This window comes from Trichosurus vulpecula, chromosome 6 (assembly GCF_011100635.1).
Source record: "Trichosurus vulpecula isolate mTriVul1 chromosome 6, mTriVul1.pri, whole genome shotgun sequence".
Lineage (NCBI taxonomy): Eukaryota > Metazoa > Chordata > Mammalia > Diprotodontia > Phalangeridae > Trichosurus > Trichosurus vulpecula.
This window is the reverse complement of record NC_050578.1, coordinates 263,657,837-263,679,188: the sequence shown is the minus strand read 5'-3', so window position 1 is coordinate 263,679,188 and position 21,352 is coordinate 263,657,837. Positions and strand designations below refer to the sequence as shown.

Here is a 21,352-nt window from a genome sequence, read left to right as displayed (position 1 = left end):
ATATACACATATACATATATACATCGTGCATGCATCTCATGTGCATATTTCATTTGCTCATGTGTCTGTACCGCATATATATATACACATACACACACATATGTTTATATATATATATATGTATATATATATATATACCATAAAGATTACTACACGTAAAATTATATATCTTTATCTATCTGTCATCCATCCATCAATTTAGTGATATCCCCTATAAAGATCTTTATTCTAAGTCAGGACCCAGGAAGGGAGTCTTATTAGGTAAAAACAGACCTTGTGTCAATAGAACATATCATGAGGGAACCATTCTCTTTTCACGTTTGCCCTGTGAATTCTACCTCAGCCTCTTTGCCCCCAAGGATTGGGCTGTATCTCCTGAGATGATTCCCAGGAGAAATCGTCAGAAGCCAGAAGAAAAAAATGTTATAAGTGACCTGAATCAGATTGAATCTGCTTAACCCCTTCTCTCTGTTTCTCTAGTCCACAGGCAAGGTCAAAAACTCTCAAGTTTGGAAGAAATTCTGATGCTTGGTAGAAACTGCTCATTTTTTGTAATTCATTTAATGAAAGGATTTTAATGTGTTAACGACTGGCATTGATGCAATTTTTTAAAAATGCATTATCTCCTTGGGCCTCAAAAGGATTCTCTGAGTTCAAGAATTATAGGTACTATCTCCCCTTTTTACAGTGTGAGTCAACATACATCTATTAAATGCCTTCTATTCCCAAATCAACTTCCTCATCATCCTACAGTGATTTGAAGTGTCTGAGTCTGGATCTGAACCCAGGTCATGCCAACGGCCAGTCAATTCTGCCGTTAATTATACTGTGATGCTTCTCTGGTAAGTTGAGGGAATGAACCGGCCCAGAGACAAGTTTTTCTTAACCTTCATAACAATGGAATAATCAGAATGAAGACATATGTTATATTTCACATAAGTTTACAGATATCCATAATCTTGTTAGGTCCTTACAAAAGCCTTGCAATGTAGAGAAACCACAATTATTGTTATATCCCTTTTGTGTATTGAGGAAACTGAAGCATGGAAAGATTATATGAAAGAAATAGGCATTTAGTTGACACAGTGGATAAGGGGAGAGGGGAAGGGGAATAAGCATATATTAAGCTCCTACTGTATGCTAGGCACTGTGCTAAGCACTTGGAATTGTTATCTAAATACTAGTGAATAATAATGATGATAGCTTTTATAGCATTTCTCTATTACTATGTTTCAGGAACTATGCTAAGTGTTAAAAATATTATCTCATTTTATCTCACAACTATCCTGGGAGGTAGGTGATGTTTTTTCTCCCAATTTATAGTTAAGGAGACAAAGGCAAATAAAGGGTCACACAGCTAGTAAATTTCTGAATTTTAATAATTTAAATACAGGTCTTCTTGCGTCCAGCACTCTCTCTACTGTGCCACCTAGCTGCTTCTAATAAAAAATCAGAGATTTGAGTTTGAACCCTGCCTCAGACAGCTACTTACTACCCCCTATATGGATGATCCTGGACAAATCATTTAAATTCCCTATGCCTCAAATTCCTCATCTGTAAAATTAGGATAAAAGTATTACCTACCTCACACTTTCGCTGTGAGGATAAAATGAGATATCATATGAAGAACACGTTGCAATACTTTAAGCATTATAAATGCTACTCATTCTTACTGCTATACTAAAGAGTACATAACTCTTAAGTGGTTAATGTGAGGATTCCAGTGTAGAATTTTAACATCATAATCAGCATTTCTTTCACTTTACTATCCCATCATGATAAAGAGTCCTACCACTTGGCAAATGGAGAGAACTTCTTGGAGGAATCTTATTTGGAGAACTCGGCGATAGACCCATGCATTTTCAGGTCCCTCTGAATTACTTATTTCAGGAAGATGAGAATATCATCCAGCCAGAACAAAGGCTTCAGGACAGAGAAGAAGTAAAAGAAGTTAATTCGTCTGTGTTGAGTTCAGATAAATATCTTTCAGCTGTAATATTTATATTACATAAGTGGTACAACCTGCTGCATTTGTAGTCTTGATGTGAGGAAGAGATGGGCTTGTGAGAAGGATGGTGTATTAATTCTAAGTAAATTTCCAAAATCAACTTCTAGTGTCTATTTTCTCCCAGTCTTCTAAACTTTCATGTAATTACCAGTATCCTTTCTGAAAGATTTCTTTCTAATCAGCTTTTATTTCTGAAATATCGACCATTTGTTCCCATGGAGTATGGAATCTTTCTGATGTCTACTTTGGTAATGATTGGGGCCATAATTAATTTCCTCTTTTTTTCTCCCTTTTCATCCTAGCAGTAATAAGACTTAAAAAGCTATATTCTAATCTGTTGTTATCCAGTCTCCCCAAAGCTGGGCTACTATTATTCTAGATCAGTCTGCTCAGTAGAATTGTTGAGCGAATAAATATATACTGAAGATATCTTATAGCAGGTGTAAGGTTCCTCATCTTCCCTCTGAAGCTCCATAGGGTCAATGTTTTCTAAATTCCCAATGGAAGCCTCTTTCTAGTAATGCTAGATAAAGTGAATAGTGTTTTAATATCCTAAATGTCAACACTGAATACAAGAGAAGACAGCAAATACAATAAAATGGAGGTGTTTAGGTGGAGGAAGTGAGTTACAGCCCAGGTTGCTACACACCAAGTACTGGGGTACCAGAGGAGGGGGCAGGGAGCAGGGTTAATTTGGGGTACTGAGACACAGAGAATCCTGCGCATGGGAGGGTTTAGGCAGAGCAATTGGCAAGGCTGCAGTGGGGAGAGGCTTAGGGAAAGGGATGGGCCAAGCTGAAAGTGGGCAGGGTCAGGCAGAGAGATGAACCAGACTGCAAGTAGAAGGGGTCAGGCAGGGGGAATGGCCAGTCTACTAGTGAGGGGGGTTTACGTAAAGGGATTGGCCAAGCTGCAGGTGGGAGGAATTCGGGGAGTCTCACAGTTTCACCTGTTAAGTTGTTTTATATAACAAGCAAAAGTCCTCAGCCAAAGCTTGGGAATCTCTGGAAGGGGAGAGTTTGGGACATTTAGAAAATTAGTCTGATGCTGGGAGTGATTATGTCTAGTGGGTATCAGACAATTTATGGGTCTGGGAATGGGGACAAGGTCATATTCAGTCAGTTGACTTTGACATAGACACTGTGCACATGAATTTGATACACATTTCAGTCTGTAAAGCTTAAAAGCAGTGCAAGAAGCCAATTGTGTCCATTTGACATTGGGAAACTGGTTGCTTATTCTTGGCTTAGTGGATCATATCTCTACCATGTTCGTCTTGGTGAGTGAGTGGCCATCTGGTATTATTGGTCTATTTTTTCTCTGCCCAGGCAGCATTATACTGGAAATTATCTTTCAAACATTGATTGAGAGAGGAGGATCTGCAGAAAAGAGACAATGGGAGGATTGATGCACAAAGAATAGTTGAGTGAGGATAGCTGAAGTAATTGAGGGGAAAAAAATATCTATATCATGACTGATATCGACAGAGAAAAAATAAACATTATAGTATTGTGCATTCTACAAGTAAATAAAAGATAAAAAAACTTGAAGAAGTCATGGGTTGAGACTATAAGAGTTGGAAGGTACCTTAGAATAGAACCTAGAGTATCAGAGATAAAGGGTCTTAACTTACAACATAGAATGATAGGTCTGGAAAGGACCCCAAAAGTTACACATTCCAAGGATCTTATAAGTTTAATCTAGAAAAAAACCCAAGAGGAAATACCATCTATGGAAAATATCTTGAAAAACTCTAGTGCATAGTGGGAAGCCCTTCTTCACTCAACAACCAGTGTATGATCTCTCATTCTTTCATTAAGGTGGCTGTATCAGAGGACTTCCAAAGAATGCAGTTTGCTAATGTCATGAAGCCATGTATGACAGAGATTCCTAGGGGGCCCCTCAACACAAAGACAGATCAACTTCACATAACAGACAAGCCCTGATCCAATCTCATCTAATCCAATCTATTGAAATCTCTCTTTATGGAACTGTGGTAAGTAATAGAGGCAGAGGCGGGAAAAAGGTTGTACCTTCAAGGAACTGGCATTTTATTGTGAGGGACATACCACAGAAATAAAATGATTAAAAAAAAACATTAAGAAGGAGGGGATCAGGAAAAATATAGGGTGTGGGATATAGGATGGGATTACAAAAGGGATATTTTTGTCTTTATGAAAATCCTGTTCACTAAATATCTAAAATCAATTTCTAGTGTTTATGTAGACTTCTGAAACTTATTAGGTTTCTAAACTTCTGTATATTTGGTAACATCATTTCCAGTCAGTATTTTGGGAATATTGACCACTTTTTCCCCATGGACTTTGGGATCTTTCTAGCATCTAGCTTGGTTATAGTGGTTATAGATTTAGGTTCTTCTTTTCCCCTTCCTGACCTATATCTTGCCAGTGGATCCAGATGGCTCTGGGGGAGAAAATTAGGCTGGTTAGTGACTTTGCATAGCTCTCTGTCACTTATATCCAATTCATGGGCAAGTCATAGCATCATCTCCCTAACGTTACAGTCTTCTTCAAGAAGGACAAAAACAATCTTTCTGGATAGAATAAGACTTCAAAGATGATATCTTTGTTTTTGTTTTTTTTTTTTTCATTTAGTATCTGACTCTACCCAAGGTGTGCTGACATCATCCCTGAATATTAGAACTCTTGAGTCAATAAATATATACTGAACATCTATAGTAAGGTTAAGATGTATATGTTGGGTCTTGAAGAAAATAAATATTTTAGAGATTCATTTCATGTGAGAAGCCATTTGTAGTTTAGGACAAAGGAAGAGAGCTGGGAGATAGAATTCCAAGTACAAGTTACATTAAATAAAACATTTTTTTCTGACATATAAAGTAAGTAATAGGTAGTAATATCTAGTAATCCTGGGATTATAGGCCAGAGAAATTTTGGAAAGAAGTTATAAATTACAGAATTTTATGAAATGAGCATTTGATAAAAATGTGCCACAAGAATAATTTTCTCTTATCACCTTTAAAATAGAATACTTTTTGAACACTTGGCAAATATTTGAGTTTCTGAGTCTCAGTGTCCTTCTTTGTAGAATGAGGTAGTTGCACAAGATGGCTCTGAAGTTTCCCTTTCAAATTAATTAGATTAAGTCATGGTTAGGGCTATTTAAGACTAAAACGAGAATCATGAGATCTTAGTTTGACTTTTAAATGTTGTACCCACAGAAAAAAAAACAAAACAAAAACCTTGTTTCTCTCATCCATACCAAGCTTCTTTTTCATATAGATATGTCATCATCATTACCAACGTACCTAAGTGGACTTGTAAACAAATCAAATGCAGTTTACTTATTCCCTTAGTCTGCACTGTGTTTGTAAGCTTTTTCTTGGATGGCAAATGATGTTCTAAAATACTAAATGGTTGATTAAAATTAAAAAAAAATCAATCAGCTGTCAGTTTAAACAAAAGTTTCCTTTCCCACTGAACACATTCATTTTTTCTAAAGAGAGTAGCAATAGCATACTTCTTTGCTTCACCTTTGTTTGGACTGATTAATGTCTAGGGTAGTGTGTAGCACCAAGGACATGTAAACATTAATGTGACCAATGCCATGGGATCCAAACATGCCAGCAATTGAATTTCTATGCCATATAGCATTGAACATGGGTGGTACTCCAAAAAAAGTGTATTGAATAATATTAAATAATATCTGCAACTCTTCTTTGTCCTTAGGGTTGGATAAATGTAAAACAGAAATCATGTCTAATAAGACAGAAGTCACCATGTTTGTTTTGCTGGGCTTTACAGATCATCTGGAGGTACAGATCATCCTTTTCTTCATGTTCTTAGCAATCTATCTCTTTACACTGGTGGGGAATCTGGGATTGGTTGTGTTGGTTGTGGTGGATTCTCGGCTCCACACCCCCATGTACCATTTCTTGGGTGTCTTGTCTTTCTTGGACGCCTGCTATTCCTCAGTGATCACGCCTAAGATGTTAGTCAATTTCTTAGCAGAGAATAAGACCATTTCCTTCTCTGGTTGTATAGCCCAGATGCTTATCTCTGTAACTTTTGGGACTACTGAGTGTTTCCTCTTGGCTGTCATGGCATATGACCGCTACATTGCAATCTGTAACCCACTGCTCTATACAGCCATCATGACTCCGCGAGTCTACGTGCCTCTCATCATTAGTTCATATATGGGGGGTGTTTTACATGCTATTTTACACACTGTGGCTACATTCAGTTTATCCTTTTGTGCATCCAATGTAATCAGACACATTTTCTGTGATATCCCTCCACTCCTGGCCCTCTCCTGTTCTGACACTCATGTCAATGAACTGTTGCTTTTCATCTTTGTGAGCTCGATTGAAATCTTCACCATCCTGATTGTCCTGGTTTCCTATGGCTTCATCTTGGCTGCCATTTTGAGGATCCGCTCAGCTGAAGGGAGAAGGAAAGTCTTCTCTACTTGTGGTTCTCACCTGACAGGTGTGTCCATCTACCATGGGACCATCCTCTTCATGTATCTGAGGCCTGCTGCCAGCTATTCTTTGAGCCATGACATGGTAGTATCTGTGTTTTATACCATTGTAATACCCATGTTGAATCCCATCATCTATAGCTTGAGGAACAAAGATGTAAAAGAGGCAGTAAAAAAAATTTTGGGTAAAAACAAGTTCACCAGTCACCTTTTAAATGTTGAAGTAAATATCAGATGAAAGCAGTAGGAAATTTGATAGATTAGATAAGATAAAATAAAAAATATTCAAGAAAAAGAGAATCGAAATTCTTGATTTATCTCACTATTGTTGAATCTGATCTTTATGTTTATTCAAGTTATAGTAATTTATGTATGCAGGTTGATTCAGGTGGCTATTTGTATTTTCCCACTAGCCTACAAAGGATTTCTCCAGGAGTCTAAAGATATCCATAGGTCTTTCTTAATAACAGTTTTCCTCTTTTATGCAATACTTTTCTATATCCCTGGCCAAACTCCTGTTTGGGGAGACCATTGCTGCAGTTTATTTGTCCTACACATATCTTGTTACATATAACTGAGTTGAATATAGCCACCTTATCAACAAGTCAAAAATTGAAATTCAGAGAACACCCTGTCCAAGCATAAGGACCTTCATGAATACACAAAAGAAGGAATGAAGAATGAATTCCTTTTGTGCTATCACCTTTCCTGGGCAAAGATTAAATATGATAACTTCTGGCCTTCTTAATGTATTACAAGTCATCGGTAAAATTGGGTGATATAATCACCAATGGGAGGTAGGGGCATTTTTATAAACTGTTATTATATGCAGTGCATATTTTCCTATCAATATTTTAAAATCTTCTGATGTACTAATCATGTTCAGTTATATGAAAGATCAGGGAAAATTAAATTGTAGCCATGTTGAAATTACTACTCCACTGTCATCAATCTGATAATAGTAACAGAGTTATGCGTCTCAACAATGGTGGAATGAAAAAAAATGAAGTCTTTTTCAGAGGTAATCTGGAAATATATAACTAGAATTTAAAAAACAATCCCCTTCTTTGAACTAACAATATGGTTATTATAAGTAAATACTATGAACATTATTATAAGAAAACAAGTATTCTGTGCTGAATGATATTTAGGTTGACATTAATTATAATTGAAAACTGGAAATGATGCAAATGTCTGATGGTTGTTGACTGCATCCACAAATGATAATATATGAATTAAATAGCATACTGTGATGTAATTAAAACCAATAAGTATAGGGAACACATCTTAGGAAAATTTTGAAAGACTTTTATGAAATATTGTAAAGCAATAGAAACTGAAAAAGAAATTGGGTATGCATGCTAACCCTAACTCTGTAACAGCAAATTCTACACAAATTTAGAAATAAAGGGGAAAAAGACAGAAAATAGAAGCAACTTAGAGGAAGTATACAGCAAAATATAATTGCCACTTACAAAGACATTGATTTTAAGATTATTAATACTTGCAAATGCATGTTTCATATGTTTGGATATTTCAAGCAAAGTACATGAGAAGTCAATTTAAATGGTTATTGGTGTCTATTTTACCAAGAGTAGAAACAAAATATTTTAAACTTTGCTAGCTTATCTTTCACCAATACCTCACCCTAGAAAGAATTTATCCTAAAATCAAATTACTTTTTAAAATATTTTCTGTTGTGTCAAATTTTCTTGTGTGTACTTTGTATCACTCTCCTTGACTGTTAAATCTTGGAAGCAGCATTTCACTCTTTGGATTTTTCTAAACCACTTCACATATAAGTGAAGCCCAGTAAATTACTATTGATTTGAACAGAGTTAATTACTCTGGCATACCATATTATGATTAAATACTTTCAGACAGGAAAATAACCTAGGTTAGTGAAAATGGAACCACAATATCTCTGTTTCTCCCATATTACGTCTCATAGTCATAGATCATAGATTTAGAATTTTTAAATTTTTATTTTTAGTTCCAAATTCTTTCCTTCTCTATATTCTTTTCTCACTCATTGAGTTGGTAAGAAATATGATACCCATTACAGATACAATGTTATGCAAAACATATTTCTACATTAGCCATGTTTTCCCCCAAAGCAAGGAAAAATAATTTTTCAGTTGAATAATGCTTCAATTCATACTCCAAGTTCTCTGTCTGGAATAGAAGGGCATTTTCTCTTTATGAGTCCTCTGGAATTGTCTTGTATCATTGTATTGATCAAAGTTAGTAAGTCTTTCACAGTTGATTTTTGTCATAATTTTGCTGTTACTCTCCACATTAGTCTCCTGGTTCTACTCAATTCAATTTGCATGAGGCCCTATAAGTCTTCCCAGGTATTTCTAAACCCATCCCCTTCACCATTTGTAAGAATACAATCACATTCTTTCACATTCACAAACCACAGCCATGATGGGCACTCTTTCAGTTTCTGATTCTTTGCCACCATTATAAAAACAGTTATAAGTATTTTTGTATGTATGGGTACTTTTCCTTTGCCATGGACAGAATTCCAAATTGAACTCCAGAGTGGTTACATTACATCACAGCTCCACCAACAGTGCATTTTGGCACATATATGTTTCCCCACATCCCTTCCAGTTATTTTTTTCCATTTTCTTTTTCTGTCATCTTAGCCAGTTTGGTGGGTGTGAGGTGATACCTCAGAGTCTTTTAATTTGTATTGTTGTGATTATTACTATGGGACAGATAGGTGGTGCAGTGGATAGAGTGCTGGGCCTAGAGTAAGGAAAACTCATCTTCTTGAATTCAAATCTGACCTCAGACACTTACTAGCTGACTGACTGCTGCCTGTGGAGATGGCACTGAGGTATAAGGATGCTGGAGAGAGTGAAAGAAAGACACGGGACAGGTGAAAAAGTATAGGCCATTTCTGTTTATTAAGCCAAGGCGGTGAGTTTACACACTCTAAGGAGTAGGGTATACAAAGCATATTTTCATCAGATAAGTGGACCGAATGTTGCTTGACTTCGTTACTTTGTTCCCTTGATGCTAACCATATTGAAACATTTCTGTTCTTTCCCATGGGGATGACAGCTGTGAGGGCGATTCCTTGCTGTGTCCTCTTATCCTTTGAGGGTCTTGCCTTGCATAGACCTATCCTCAAATGGCCTTGGCCTTGAGGCTTAAAGCATATTATGCTACCAGTGAGTTCAGAAGAACAATTCCCGGTACTTAAGTACCTCTCATTACAATATTCCTTCAGTGCTTTATAATGGTTTAGAAATGATCTAGGATTATTTAAGGATTTACTTACAAAGCCCAGGAGCTTTCACTGGGAGACATTGTGTTTCTGTCATCTAGGGACCAGCCTAGCTATATTTGTCATCCTGGCATGGGTGGATGAAATTTGAAATCCAGAAATTCATGTGCTTCATCTCCTTTATCATAGAAGAGTTGTGATATGGTAGTCACAGATCTAAGTAGTCAGTAAAGGAGAAATCACATAGGATGAGACAGACACTGAAGTAAATGTTGGAGAAACAGAGAACAGTAAAAAATATTGTGTCTTAAGGAACTCACATTCTGTTAGGCATGATAACACAGAGACATCTATGTATATACAAGATTTATAAAGGGAAGGTAATCTCAGAGGGAAGGTACTAGTGAGGAAGGTAGGATAGAGAAGGGTCTTTTTCAGAAAGTGAGTCATGAAAGAAGCCAGAGGGGCAGAGAGTGGGAGGGATAGCTACTGAAAAGGCACCCTAACCCTAGTCAGGGGATGGAGTGAGAGCACAAAGAGTAGTAAGCTGATGATACTGGATCATAGAGTACATGGAGGGGAGTAAGGTATAGGGATAATGGAATCTTCCTGTTGAGAGTTTTGTTGACTTAGATCGTTCCTAGTCCTGTTCATCAACCAGGGTTAGAGGCGGCTCTGGCAGGGAAGGAGACTTGGTGTCTTGAGACCTGCAATTTTTGCTATCACCTGCTCTTTGTCACATACCCCACCTGCATATTGTCATATTTTTGCTGCCTTGGGGATGAACTGAGATATAGGGGCCCACCCCCTTCTGCTGAGGTGGACCTATTGGAATTGTGTTGTTACCTATGAAAGCTGTCCACACCTTGAAGCCATTGCTGATCTCCGGTGATCAGCTGGTCAATATGTTGCTACCTTCAGATACTTAAAATAAAATCCTTTTAATTCTCTCTGTCCTGAGTTTTGCCTTGTTAATCAGGGCGGAAGCCCAAATGAAGAATTTTCCTTTCAGTAGTATGAGGGCAATGAAAGCTTTAAATGCTAAATTGAGGATTTTATATTTATTCTTATTCAACACAGAAGTGGTGATATTTCTGTTAACAGCATTCACTCTCCTCAGTTCTTTTATGATCATCATGGTCTGTTATGTTGCCATCCTCTCTGCCATCCTAAAGATACGCTCCATAGGAGTTTAATTGGTATGGAGTCGAATAATAGAACAAAATGCCCCTAAATTTAGTATTAGAAAGTTGAAAATTAAACTGCCATTTACTACCTCTATGTCCTTGGAAAAAGAGGCATTTAATGCCTCTTATTGCTCTAAATCCAATCATACTTAGCTTTCTGGGAATTGCCTTGTTGCTCTAACTTGTAACTTGTAGGAGTGAGCATACCACTCCTAGTATACAGATCTCTGATGTGGAAAACCACAGTGATATATACTTAGTGTATTATTATATTGTTAGTTTTCTTTTTTAAGTGATTTTTCTTGGGTTGTGAGAAAATGTATATAATAGAACAAAGTGACAGGATTTTAGTGACCAATCCTGAGAAAGCTTGATCGAATATGTGAGCATTTTTATCGGATATTACTAGTCATCCTATTGGATGTAGCTGAGAAAGAAATTTCTAGAGATGAATTCTTACAACTTGTTCTTTGGGCACATATAGAAATTAATTAACAAATTTATCATTGGGATACTGTGAAGGGGGAGTTATTATTCAGGGAATGAGAGTATTTTATAAACCAAATGTAGCATTATGTGTGACTTTTCATATATAAACAACGGCGTGGTTCATGGTGCACTTGGAATACAGATAAATTCTGGATTAAGAGTCAGAATCTTTATTTTGATAGTTACTCTATAAATGACCTTGGATCACTCCCTTGCCCTCTTTGAAACTCTGTTTCCCTATGTGTAAAATATAAGTTTTAGAATAGATGATCTCTAAAACCTCTTCTAGCTCTAAATGTGATAATATGACATTAGCAACTAATGTGACGATAGTTATTATCATTATAGCTAACATTTATATAATGTTTTCTATGTGCCAGGCCTTGTGATTTATGCTTTGCAGTTATCTCATTTGAGCCTCACAACAACTCTGGGAGACAGATGCTATTATCATCCCTGATTTACAGATGAGGAAACTCAGAAAGAAAGAGGTTAAGTGATTTACTCAGGGTCATACAAATACTAAGTGTGTGAGTCTGTTTGAACTAGGGTCTTCTTGATTCCAGGCCTAGTGCTCCATCCACTAAGTCATTTCTCTCTCTCTCTCTCTCTCTGTCTCTCTGTGTGTGTATGTATATATAGTGTCTACAAAGTACTTTATATATCATTTACAAAGTACTGTATATAGTACTTTATAAATTAACACAGTACTTTCTAAACTATCATTTTAAAAAGTATTTCACATATTATTTTGATATATTACTTAAATGATATGTATAATATGCACACATTTATATAATTCACAAAGTAATTTATATAATATATAGTTTACAAAATTCTATATATAAAAGTTCTTTGCTAACTATGAAGTTCTTTATATATAAATATGCTTTATAAATTATTATATATACTTTTAAAAGTACTTCATATATAATGATGTATATTACTTGAATATTATGTATCTACATATACATATATCGGTCTACTATCTATCTTTCTGTCTGTCTATATCTCAGTAGCTCTACACGGCAATCTTGTCAGGTAGACCTTTTAATTATCTGCATGTTACAGATGAGGAAACAGACTAACAGAGGTTATTTTACTTATTTGATGTTGCCCACCTATAAGTGTTTGAGCCAGAATTTGCACTCAGTCTTCCTGAATCCAAATGTAGCATGCTATTCACTATGCTATCTTGCTGCCAAATGTTGAGGGACCTGATCAGGTCATGAGTCTACGTTTGATTCTTCAGTGGGTTCTGAATGGTATCATCTGGGCTACAACAATGACTACTGGGGAGAAAAAGCAAAGAATCAATATAATTCTTGACAAGAATAACCATTTGTTGTATTTCTTATACACGTGACTTCCATTTTCAGTTAGGTTACAAAAACACCCATGAACAAGAATAATGCGCAAAACTTGCTCATAAAATCACAGAACTGGTGATTTGGAAGACAAATGGTTAGACAGTGGTCACTTTATCCAACCTACCCTCACAACCAATGCCCAGTATAACAGAACCACAAGGTGGGTCCCTGATCATTGCTTGAAGATCCCCAGTGAGGGGGAAACCACTGCTTAGCTGCATAAAGCATTCCATATTTGGAAACCTCTCATTGTTAAGAAGTGCCCCCCGCCCCCAACACTGAGCATATATTTATTTTCTTGTAATTTCTACCATTCTCCTTTTTTCTATACTTTGTAGCCAAACAGGACAAATATGGTCCCTCTACCATGTGACAACCCTTCACATATTCAAAGACAACTATCGTGCCCTCCCTAAGCATTCCCTTTCCCAAGCTAAATACTTCCCCTTTATTCAACCAGTCCTCAAATTACATGAATTCAAGATCTTATCTTCTTTGGTATGTTCCATGTACTCTCCACCTTATGATTCATTATCCTTTTTCACTGGAGTTCAAAAAAATATGAACATCAATTACAGCCATTTATTCATTTATTGATTATATATAATCAATATTTATTCATTTATTGATTATATATAATCAATATTTATTCATTTATTGATTATATATAATCAATATTTATTCATTTATTGATTATATATAATGTGTGAGGCATCTGTAGAAATGAAAAAAAAGTAACAAAATTTTTCAACTTTTAAAAAATAACACAGTTTGCAGAGGAGGGGGCAGAAATTAAGCATTTATATAGTGCCTACTACATGCAAGGCACTGTGTTAAGAACATTGAACAAATATTAATTCCTTTAATCTTCACAACAAGCTTGTGAGGGAGGTGGTCTTATTGTCTCCATATCACAATTGAGTAAATTGAGGCAAACAGAAGTTATATGACTTGCTGTCACAAAAAAATGCGCCCTAGCATACCCAGGATGGCCTGCTAGCACAGGTTCCTTAATCTGCTTTTCTAGGAAAGACTGCTCAAAAAGAGGTTTACAATCTTACTTTTAATCACATTTACTAGTTCAGGGGAAAAGTCTGTACTCTGAACATCAGAGAAAATATAGAGAAAATGCAAGCAGAGAAATTAGCATAAAGACCAATAGACAGGGCTCTTAACTGCCTGCACTAAAGCAATATTGCTATACACTTTACATACACCACTGGATGTAGAGAGCCTTTACATCTGAGCAGTTAGGGGGTGTGGTGGGTGGGGGAGAGGTCTGAACATACAGCTACTCAGAGTCTTGACCAGGGAATCACAAGGTCCTCCTTTTCAGTGAACCCCTGAAGCAAAATGCCAACTCAGAATATATATATATATATATATATATATATATATATATATATATGTATATACACTTTTGGCTAATACGCTCAGAGCCAGAAGGCATCACAACCCTGTGACTCAGTACCTAATTAGCTTTAGTACCAAAAGGTATGAAAGCCTTCCTACAAATAAGCTTCCCCCAAAGTAAACTTCTCCTTAGGCAAATCCCTCCCCCAATGGGCTCCATGTGAGGCCTATTAATGGGCAGGGAAGATCTTATTATCCCATTAACATGACAATGTCTGAGACAGAATCTGAATGCAGGTCTTCCTGGCAATAGGATCAGGACTTCATCCACTGACACACCAGCTGCCTCAGTAAAACAATGGGAATATTGCCTATTTACATCAATAATACACATAATAGTAATATTCACAAACATTCATTTTGTCTTCCTTCTTCCCTCCCAAATGATCAATGATGGGAAAGGGAGGTAATAGAACATGTATATTCATGAATATAATACACATTATATAACATGTATTATGAGTCGATATGAAGGAGAAGTAATTACTGTTTGTTGAGAAAAAAAGGAAAACTGCCTAGGAGAAATAATCTTTGAAACTGGTCTTGAAGGATGGAAAAGAATTCAGCAAGTTCAATAGATGGAGAGATTTTTGAGGATTGCATACTAATAGGAACAAAGGTAAAGATGTGAGCAAACTTGGTATAAATTCAGGTCACAGCAAGTAGCCAAATTGGGTGGGAAATTTTGAGTCAATGAAGGGGCTTAATATAATGCAGTAGGTTATAACTAGTTCGGAGAGGGCCTTAAATGTCAGATTTAGCAGTTTTGACTTTATTAGGTAATGTGCAATCATTAAAGATGATTTAGCTGCTGCTTAGCATAGTAATATGATGACATGCTTATACAATCGTAGTCATTGGGCGAGTATTTTCCTCTGTACCATTTTTCTCAGAGCCTCCTTGGTCTCCTTGTTCCGTATGCTGTAAATCAGGAGATTAAGAACTGGAAGCAAAAGAGTGTAAAACACAGACATTATTTTGGCCCATTCTGATAGATGGGCCAAGCTGGAACACAAATATGTAAATATCACTGTTGCATAGAAAAGAGTGACCACTGTCAGGTGAGAGGCACATGTGGAGAATGTTTTATACCTACCTTGGGGACAAGGGATTTTCAGGATGGTGATTAAGATACTGAAGTAAGAGCTAATAACTATCAGAAAGGTGGTTACTGATGTTACCCCCGAGAAGATTAGGAGCAAAATCTCATTCCTCTGATCATCAGAGCAGGCCAGATGAATGAGCACTGGGATATCACAGAAGTAGTGATCGATGATATTGGGGCCACAGAAGGACAAGCTCAGCAAGCTTCCCATATGTGTGAGGGAGGTCACAGAGCCAAATATGTAGGAGCCAGCCACCAGACGCAGGCAGAAGCTGGTCGTCATGGTGACTTGGTAGCGAAGGGGTCTGCAAATGGCCATGTATCGGTCATAGGCCATGGCTGCCAGAAGAAAGCATTCTGTGGTCAGGAACATGCTGAAGAGGGCAAACTGAAGGATGCAGCCAGTGTAGGAAATTACTTTTCTCTCAGTTAAGAGATTTACAAGCAATTTCGGGATGCAGACAGATGAATAACAGAAATCCAAGAAGGCCAAGTGGCCGAGGAAAAAATACTTGGGGGAGTGAAGTTGGGAACTGGAGCCAATTAGTAGGATGAGCCACAGGTTTCCCACCACAGTGATCAGATAAATTAGGAAGAAGAGTACAAACAGGACATGCTGGAGGTGAGGGCTTTCTATAAAGCCCAAGAGAACAAACTCCACTATCCCGGTGACATTCCTGTCAGCCATACGTGTCACTTTGGAATGTGGAATCTACCAAGACAAAATAGGAAAAGATCAAAGTTAATCCATGTTCTCATGGACCAAAAGTTGAATAATTCAACTATTAATTCCTAACGTTTGCATCATGAATTACAATTACATAGAACTTTCACAAAATACAGTAGGGATAGAAAGGACAAAAAGAGGGAGGAAAGAAGGGAACAAAAGAAATAAAGGAAGAAGTGAGGGAAGGAAGGAGAGAAGGAAAGAAATGGGATTTAAAATGAGGATAATATAAGTATATAGTGCATGGCAGACTTCAAAGCACTATATGAGGTGTCCCAAAAGTCTTAGTGTATTTTAGGCAATTAAAATTTAAGTTCTTGCTGTTCAGTCATGTCCAACTCTTTGTTACCCCATTTGGAATTTTCTTGGCAAAGATACTGGAGTATTGCCCATGTCCTGCTCCAGCTCATTTTAAGGATGAGGAACTGAGGCAAACTGGGTTAAGTGACTTGCCTAGTAAATGTCTGAGGTAGAATTTAAACTCATGAAGATGACTCTTCCTGATTCTAAGCCGTGTCCTCTATTCACTGAGCCACCTAGGTGCCTAAAGTTTAAATAACTAGAGAAACCTTTCTTCATAAGCGTTTGGGCTCTCTCTCTTTCACACACACACACACACACCCACACACACATCCAGTGAATGTGTACCAAAATCTTAGTTCACTTTAAAACTTGAAGAGCTTAGTTATTTTCTATGATATAATACAATTCAGTATGATTGAGAGCAAGTTTTGGTAGATTCTATGATACTGGGAAGACTTCAGAATGGCCTCAGTGACTGTGTGGCTGTTGCTAAAGAATCACCATGGAAAATTTATCAGCCAAGTGACCTCTGGAGTGGCTTTCATTAGTGTTACTGGAGGACATACCTACAGCCAATGAAGGATACCCAGACAGATAGGCACATATGCACATATCCATATTCATATATACACATGTTGTTGTGCTGTTTGTCCTTCATTTTCAAAGAGGACCACGGCATCAGGGAAATGATGACATGATTGCAATTGACTTTGATTTGAGTGAGGGAGGGCTGTGCAAAGTCACTAGCCTTACTTTCTCCTACACAGCCATCTGGGTGCATTGGCCAGATATTAATTCATCAGGGTCACTGGAGGTGGCCCAGGATGCAATGGGAGACCCTTTTTTGGCTAAGGCCTTTTCAGGTTTTCACTTTGAGTGAGGTAATGCCCATTCAGTGAATAGGCCTCTTTAAGAAGTGAGTCAAAACTAAAAAAAAAAAATCAAACAGGGAGGGAAAGACTTATATTTGTATGTATATGTGTATGTATATCCATGGGAGGTACTGTTAGGTCTTTCAGGAGACAGAGTGGTTCACTTGTGTCTCTGTATAACTAGTGCTTGGAACAGTGTTTTCTATATGCAAGTACTTATTGCATGTACATACATATGCATATGTATAATAAGCAGATATATTTATATGGCTCAACATATATTATGATGTGACACAATACAGTATAATATGATATACTATCATGTAAGGTAACACAATGTGTCATAACACAACATGATGTAGTGTAACATAATGTGGCCTATAGTATAGAACAAACTAGAAGGTTTGCATATATCTTCATATTTACACATATGCCCATTTCATATACTTATGTAAGCATATATAATTATATTATCTTTGTCCATGTTTTCTCTCCTACCCCCATAGAATATAGATATTTGAAGGCAGAACCTCTCATTTTTCTTGCCTCTTCCACCCCTGCACCAAACACAATTCATGGTACACAGCTGATATTTGATCAATGCTTCTCCAATAAACACATGTGGCTTTTCAATGCCAGGAAATGTGCTCTTTATCTTTTTCTTGTATATCTCACAGCTTGGTTTCTGATATGAAAAATAACACGCAGGCTCTCTCTCAAAATATTTCTTACTGTCTCAAAAGGTTATATATGGATGAGCTTACATTAAATAAAGCACAAATCATGCTGCCCATGTGCCATATAAAACTATATTAAACTGTTCTCTCTGTCCCTCTGCCTCTATCTCTCTGCCTCTGTCTCTCTGTCTCTGTCTGTCTGTCTTTCTGTCTCTCTCTCTCTGTCACCATTCTGACTACCAATTTCTCCATAGCCATCCTGGACTACAATTTGCCAGACTCTAGAAACAGAGTGCATTCTGGATGGTCCAACTTTCAAAGGAAGACACTGACCAGACAAGTCTTTGACGTCTAAATACTTGATGTAGCTGTCATGAAGCTGACGTTTACACTTGTTCCAGAGATTGTAGTAATATCCACTTCCTCCTCTCAAAAGCTGATTTGAACTGTTTGCTGGCACACTTCATCCAAGGCTTCATGTATCTTCCTAGCAAGTTAAGGTCAGTCCTCTCAATGAACCCTGTCTGATGGATCCTGGCCAACGAAGGGGGAATAGAGAAAATGGAAGAAAACATCTGGTTGCAGTTCATTAACTGCTGAAAATGAATGTTATAGCTACTGTAACTATTAAAAATGAAAACTATTGAGTATACTGCAAACCTATGATCTGCCTACGTGATAAATTGGTAACCTTTTAGAAATTTAATTTTAGGTAAGTCCCATGGATTGCAGAGAATTTTCAAAAATACCAGGGGAAAGTAAAACATGGACAGCACTGGTCAAACTTTATTAAGGATACACAAATGTCTTCCTGTATTATATGAGCATAGTTTTCTAGCTGGAAGCAATTTTAAAGGTAATTTATTGCAAACCACTGAACTTTAGGTGAAACTGATGCTCAGAGATGTGTTTACACAAAGTTAAATAGATAACACTTACAAGAGTCGATACTTAACATAGTTCTTCGCACATAGTAGGGCCTTAATAAATGCTTTTTAATGGCAAGTTTTAAATTTAAATTCTCTGGCTCTAAATCCAGCATTCTTTCCATTTTGTTTTGGTTCCCATTACATTGTAAAATCAATTGAGTCACTGTGACCATTTCATTCGTCTCGGTATGCTTCCCCCTGCCCCCTCCCCATATTGGCTAGCATATAAATTATCTCTGGGTTCTCTTCTACCCTCTTACAATCTCTGGTTCAGCTCCTTCTTCTTTGGTGTCAGAAGGAAACTTCTCATCCTGCACAAGGATCTGGAAATACAAACATGGTTTAGTCTTCCGAGAGACTTTATTAGGTATTCTCATTGAGTGTTCCCAACATATCTCATCTTTCATCCCAACACTCCATCTCCCTACCACGAGATTGCTGAATAATCTGCAGGGAAGCATAGATTTCCATTTTCCCTATTCTTATTTTACAAACTACAGGGTCCAATTTACCTAAATGACAAAGTGGTAAAATTGAGAACTTATTAAAAAGTGGTCCCATGCTCATACTTTTAGAGGAGTAAACTGAGTCCCAGATAGCCTTGTTCCAAATTCAGAAAGCAAAATTTTGTAGCAGATCTGGGAACATATCCTGAAAGTCCTGATTCCCAGGGCAGGTGTTATTCTACTCCACTAACTGAATTTACTGAAGTCAACACAACGGAAAGATAAAATACATGTGAATGTAAAGGAATCAATTTAATTCTTAATGGTACCAAGCATGTCCTCAGAGGCCATACAGCTTTAGCAACTGTCATCAAATCACTTTAATTAGACTAGTATGTATTGTTCCCTTTCTATGTGAAAGACTGAACCAGGTGCTTGAGATACAGTGAAAAGGGGGGAGCACTCCACAAGCTCAGGGATCTTGTATGATAATGGAATCAACTTGTCAAAATAATTATGATGGATTACTTAATGTGTCCAGTGATTTTGATTCTGTTGGGGGTTTAGGCTCTGCCCACCCAGGGTCCCCAAGAACTGTTGCAGTTTCATGATGTGTTGTGGTGGAAAAGTCTCAAAGAATTCAGAGTCAGACCACCTTTACTCCAAATATAAGCGTTTATTGAGAGTGACGCCTCTCATGAAACAGGTTAAGTTCCAGGAGGAAACAGCCAATTCAGAGAAAGCAAGGTGGATTTTTCCAGGGTAAAGATGCAATTACATGACAGAAATTATGAATGTTAAAAATGCAGGATTGGCTTGTTAAGGGATCAGGTAATAGGGAAGGGTTCCCAGCCACTGTGGAACTGCCTGTGATTACCCACAATGCATACAGAAAAAAAGAAAACATTTAAGGGGGTATATATGTATGATAACGATATTATAATAAGCCTCTCTATGTTATAAGTTCACTCTAGGTCAGTTCTTTATTATTACTCAGAGGTGTCTACACAGGGAATATCCGTTCTATTGTTTTGGGGTCCACATCCTGCTTGGACATCTTGGTGGTGCTGCTTTCTGATTGTCTGAGTGTCGTGGTCCTGTTTGAGACTAGATGGATGTCATTGTGGTTGAGTGCATGGACACACCTGTTTCTGTGGAACATATGAGGAATGGGTCTGGGGGTAGTGGCTAGCTAGAGGCAGTGGCTGGGATCCCATCATATGGACACACGTTGTTTCTGTGAGAAATATGAGTTCATGGACATACCTGTTGTTCTAGTGAGCAGTGAGGAATCTATGAAGTTAGGATATTGAGTGGGAATGGAGGGGGGGGTGTTATTGACTAGGTTGGTGCGGTGGACCTGATATTCAGTGGGCCCTATAAAGAAGTTAGAATATTGGGGCTGGGGGCAGCTTTATCAGGATCCCATCAGTTCCACATTGAAGCAAAAGGTGTTTTGGAATGACCAACTAAAAATAATAATTTTTTTTTATTGGACTCAATTCAATTTATTATAATTTTATTCAATTAGTCCTTTATTTAATCGCTAATATATGGAAAATCAGTACTTAGTACCGAGAATGCAGATATGAAAAAATGACACAATCCATAAACCTGACATCCAAGAACTGATATCCATCCTGAGGGAGACAAGATGACATAGAATCCACCATAAAGCTGCAAAGGACCTGGGAGGCTGTATAATCCAAGCCTTTATTTTAGGATGATAAGGGCTCATCCAGCATTGATCCAGCCAGGGGTAGCCCAAGGTGGCATATTGTCCTTTTCACATTACTCATGATTATGGAGTACTCCTTAAAGAACCATTATGTAAATTAGCCAGCTAGAAGATAGGGCCTGACAGGGTCAAAGGGGAGTTTTTAAAATAGTATTTTAAAAATGTTATTTTAAAAATAAGAAAAATTGAGAATCTCAGCTTCACAGAGAAGGGAGCAACTAAGCCGAATTTTGAAAGCATCCCTCATGTGTAGGACTTGAGATCCTAGGTGGAGGCACTTTTCTTTGCCCAAGAGGGAAAATCTGGTTGACAAAGACCTTCCTTAAGGGAGTGGCCCTCTCAGGCCTGTTTCTCAAGATGATTACTTTGGCAGTTATATGGACAAT

At 37.3% G+C, this 21,352-nt stretch overlaps 2 protein-coding genes across 2 annotated transcripts; one reads left to right on the top strand and one right to left on the bottom strand.

Annotated features, from left to right (window-relative positions):
* The first annotated feature begins 5,744 nt into the window (after positions 1–5,744).
* LOC118855063 (olfactory receptor 1102-like) lies at positions 5,745–6,707 on the top strand. Its single transcript, XM_036765189.1, has one exon. It carries the CDS (start codon positions 5,745–5,747, stop codon positions 6,705–6,707), a length of 963 nt encoding a protein of 320 aa, XP_036621084.1.
* An 8,316-nt stretch (positions 6,708–15,023) lies between these two features.
* On the bottom strand, positions 15,024–15,962 carry LOC118853009 (olfactory receptor 1052-like). Its single transcript, XM_036762801.1, has one exon. It carries the CDS (start codon positions 15,960–15,962, stop codon positions 15,024–15,026), a length of 939 nt encoding a protein of 312 aa, XP_036618696.1.
* Between the last annotated feature and the right edge of the window lie 5,390 nt (positions 15,963–21,352).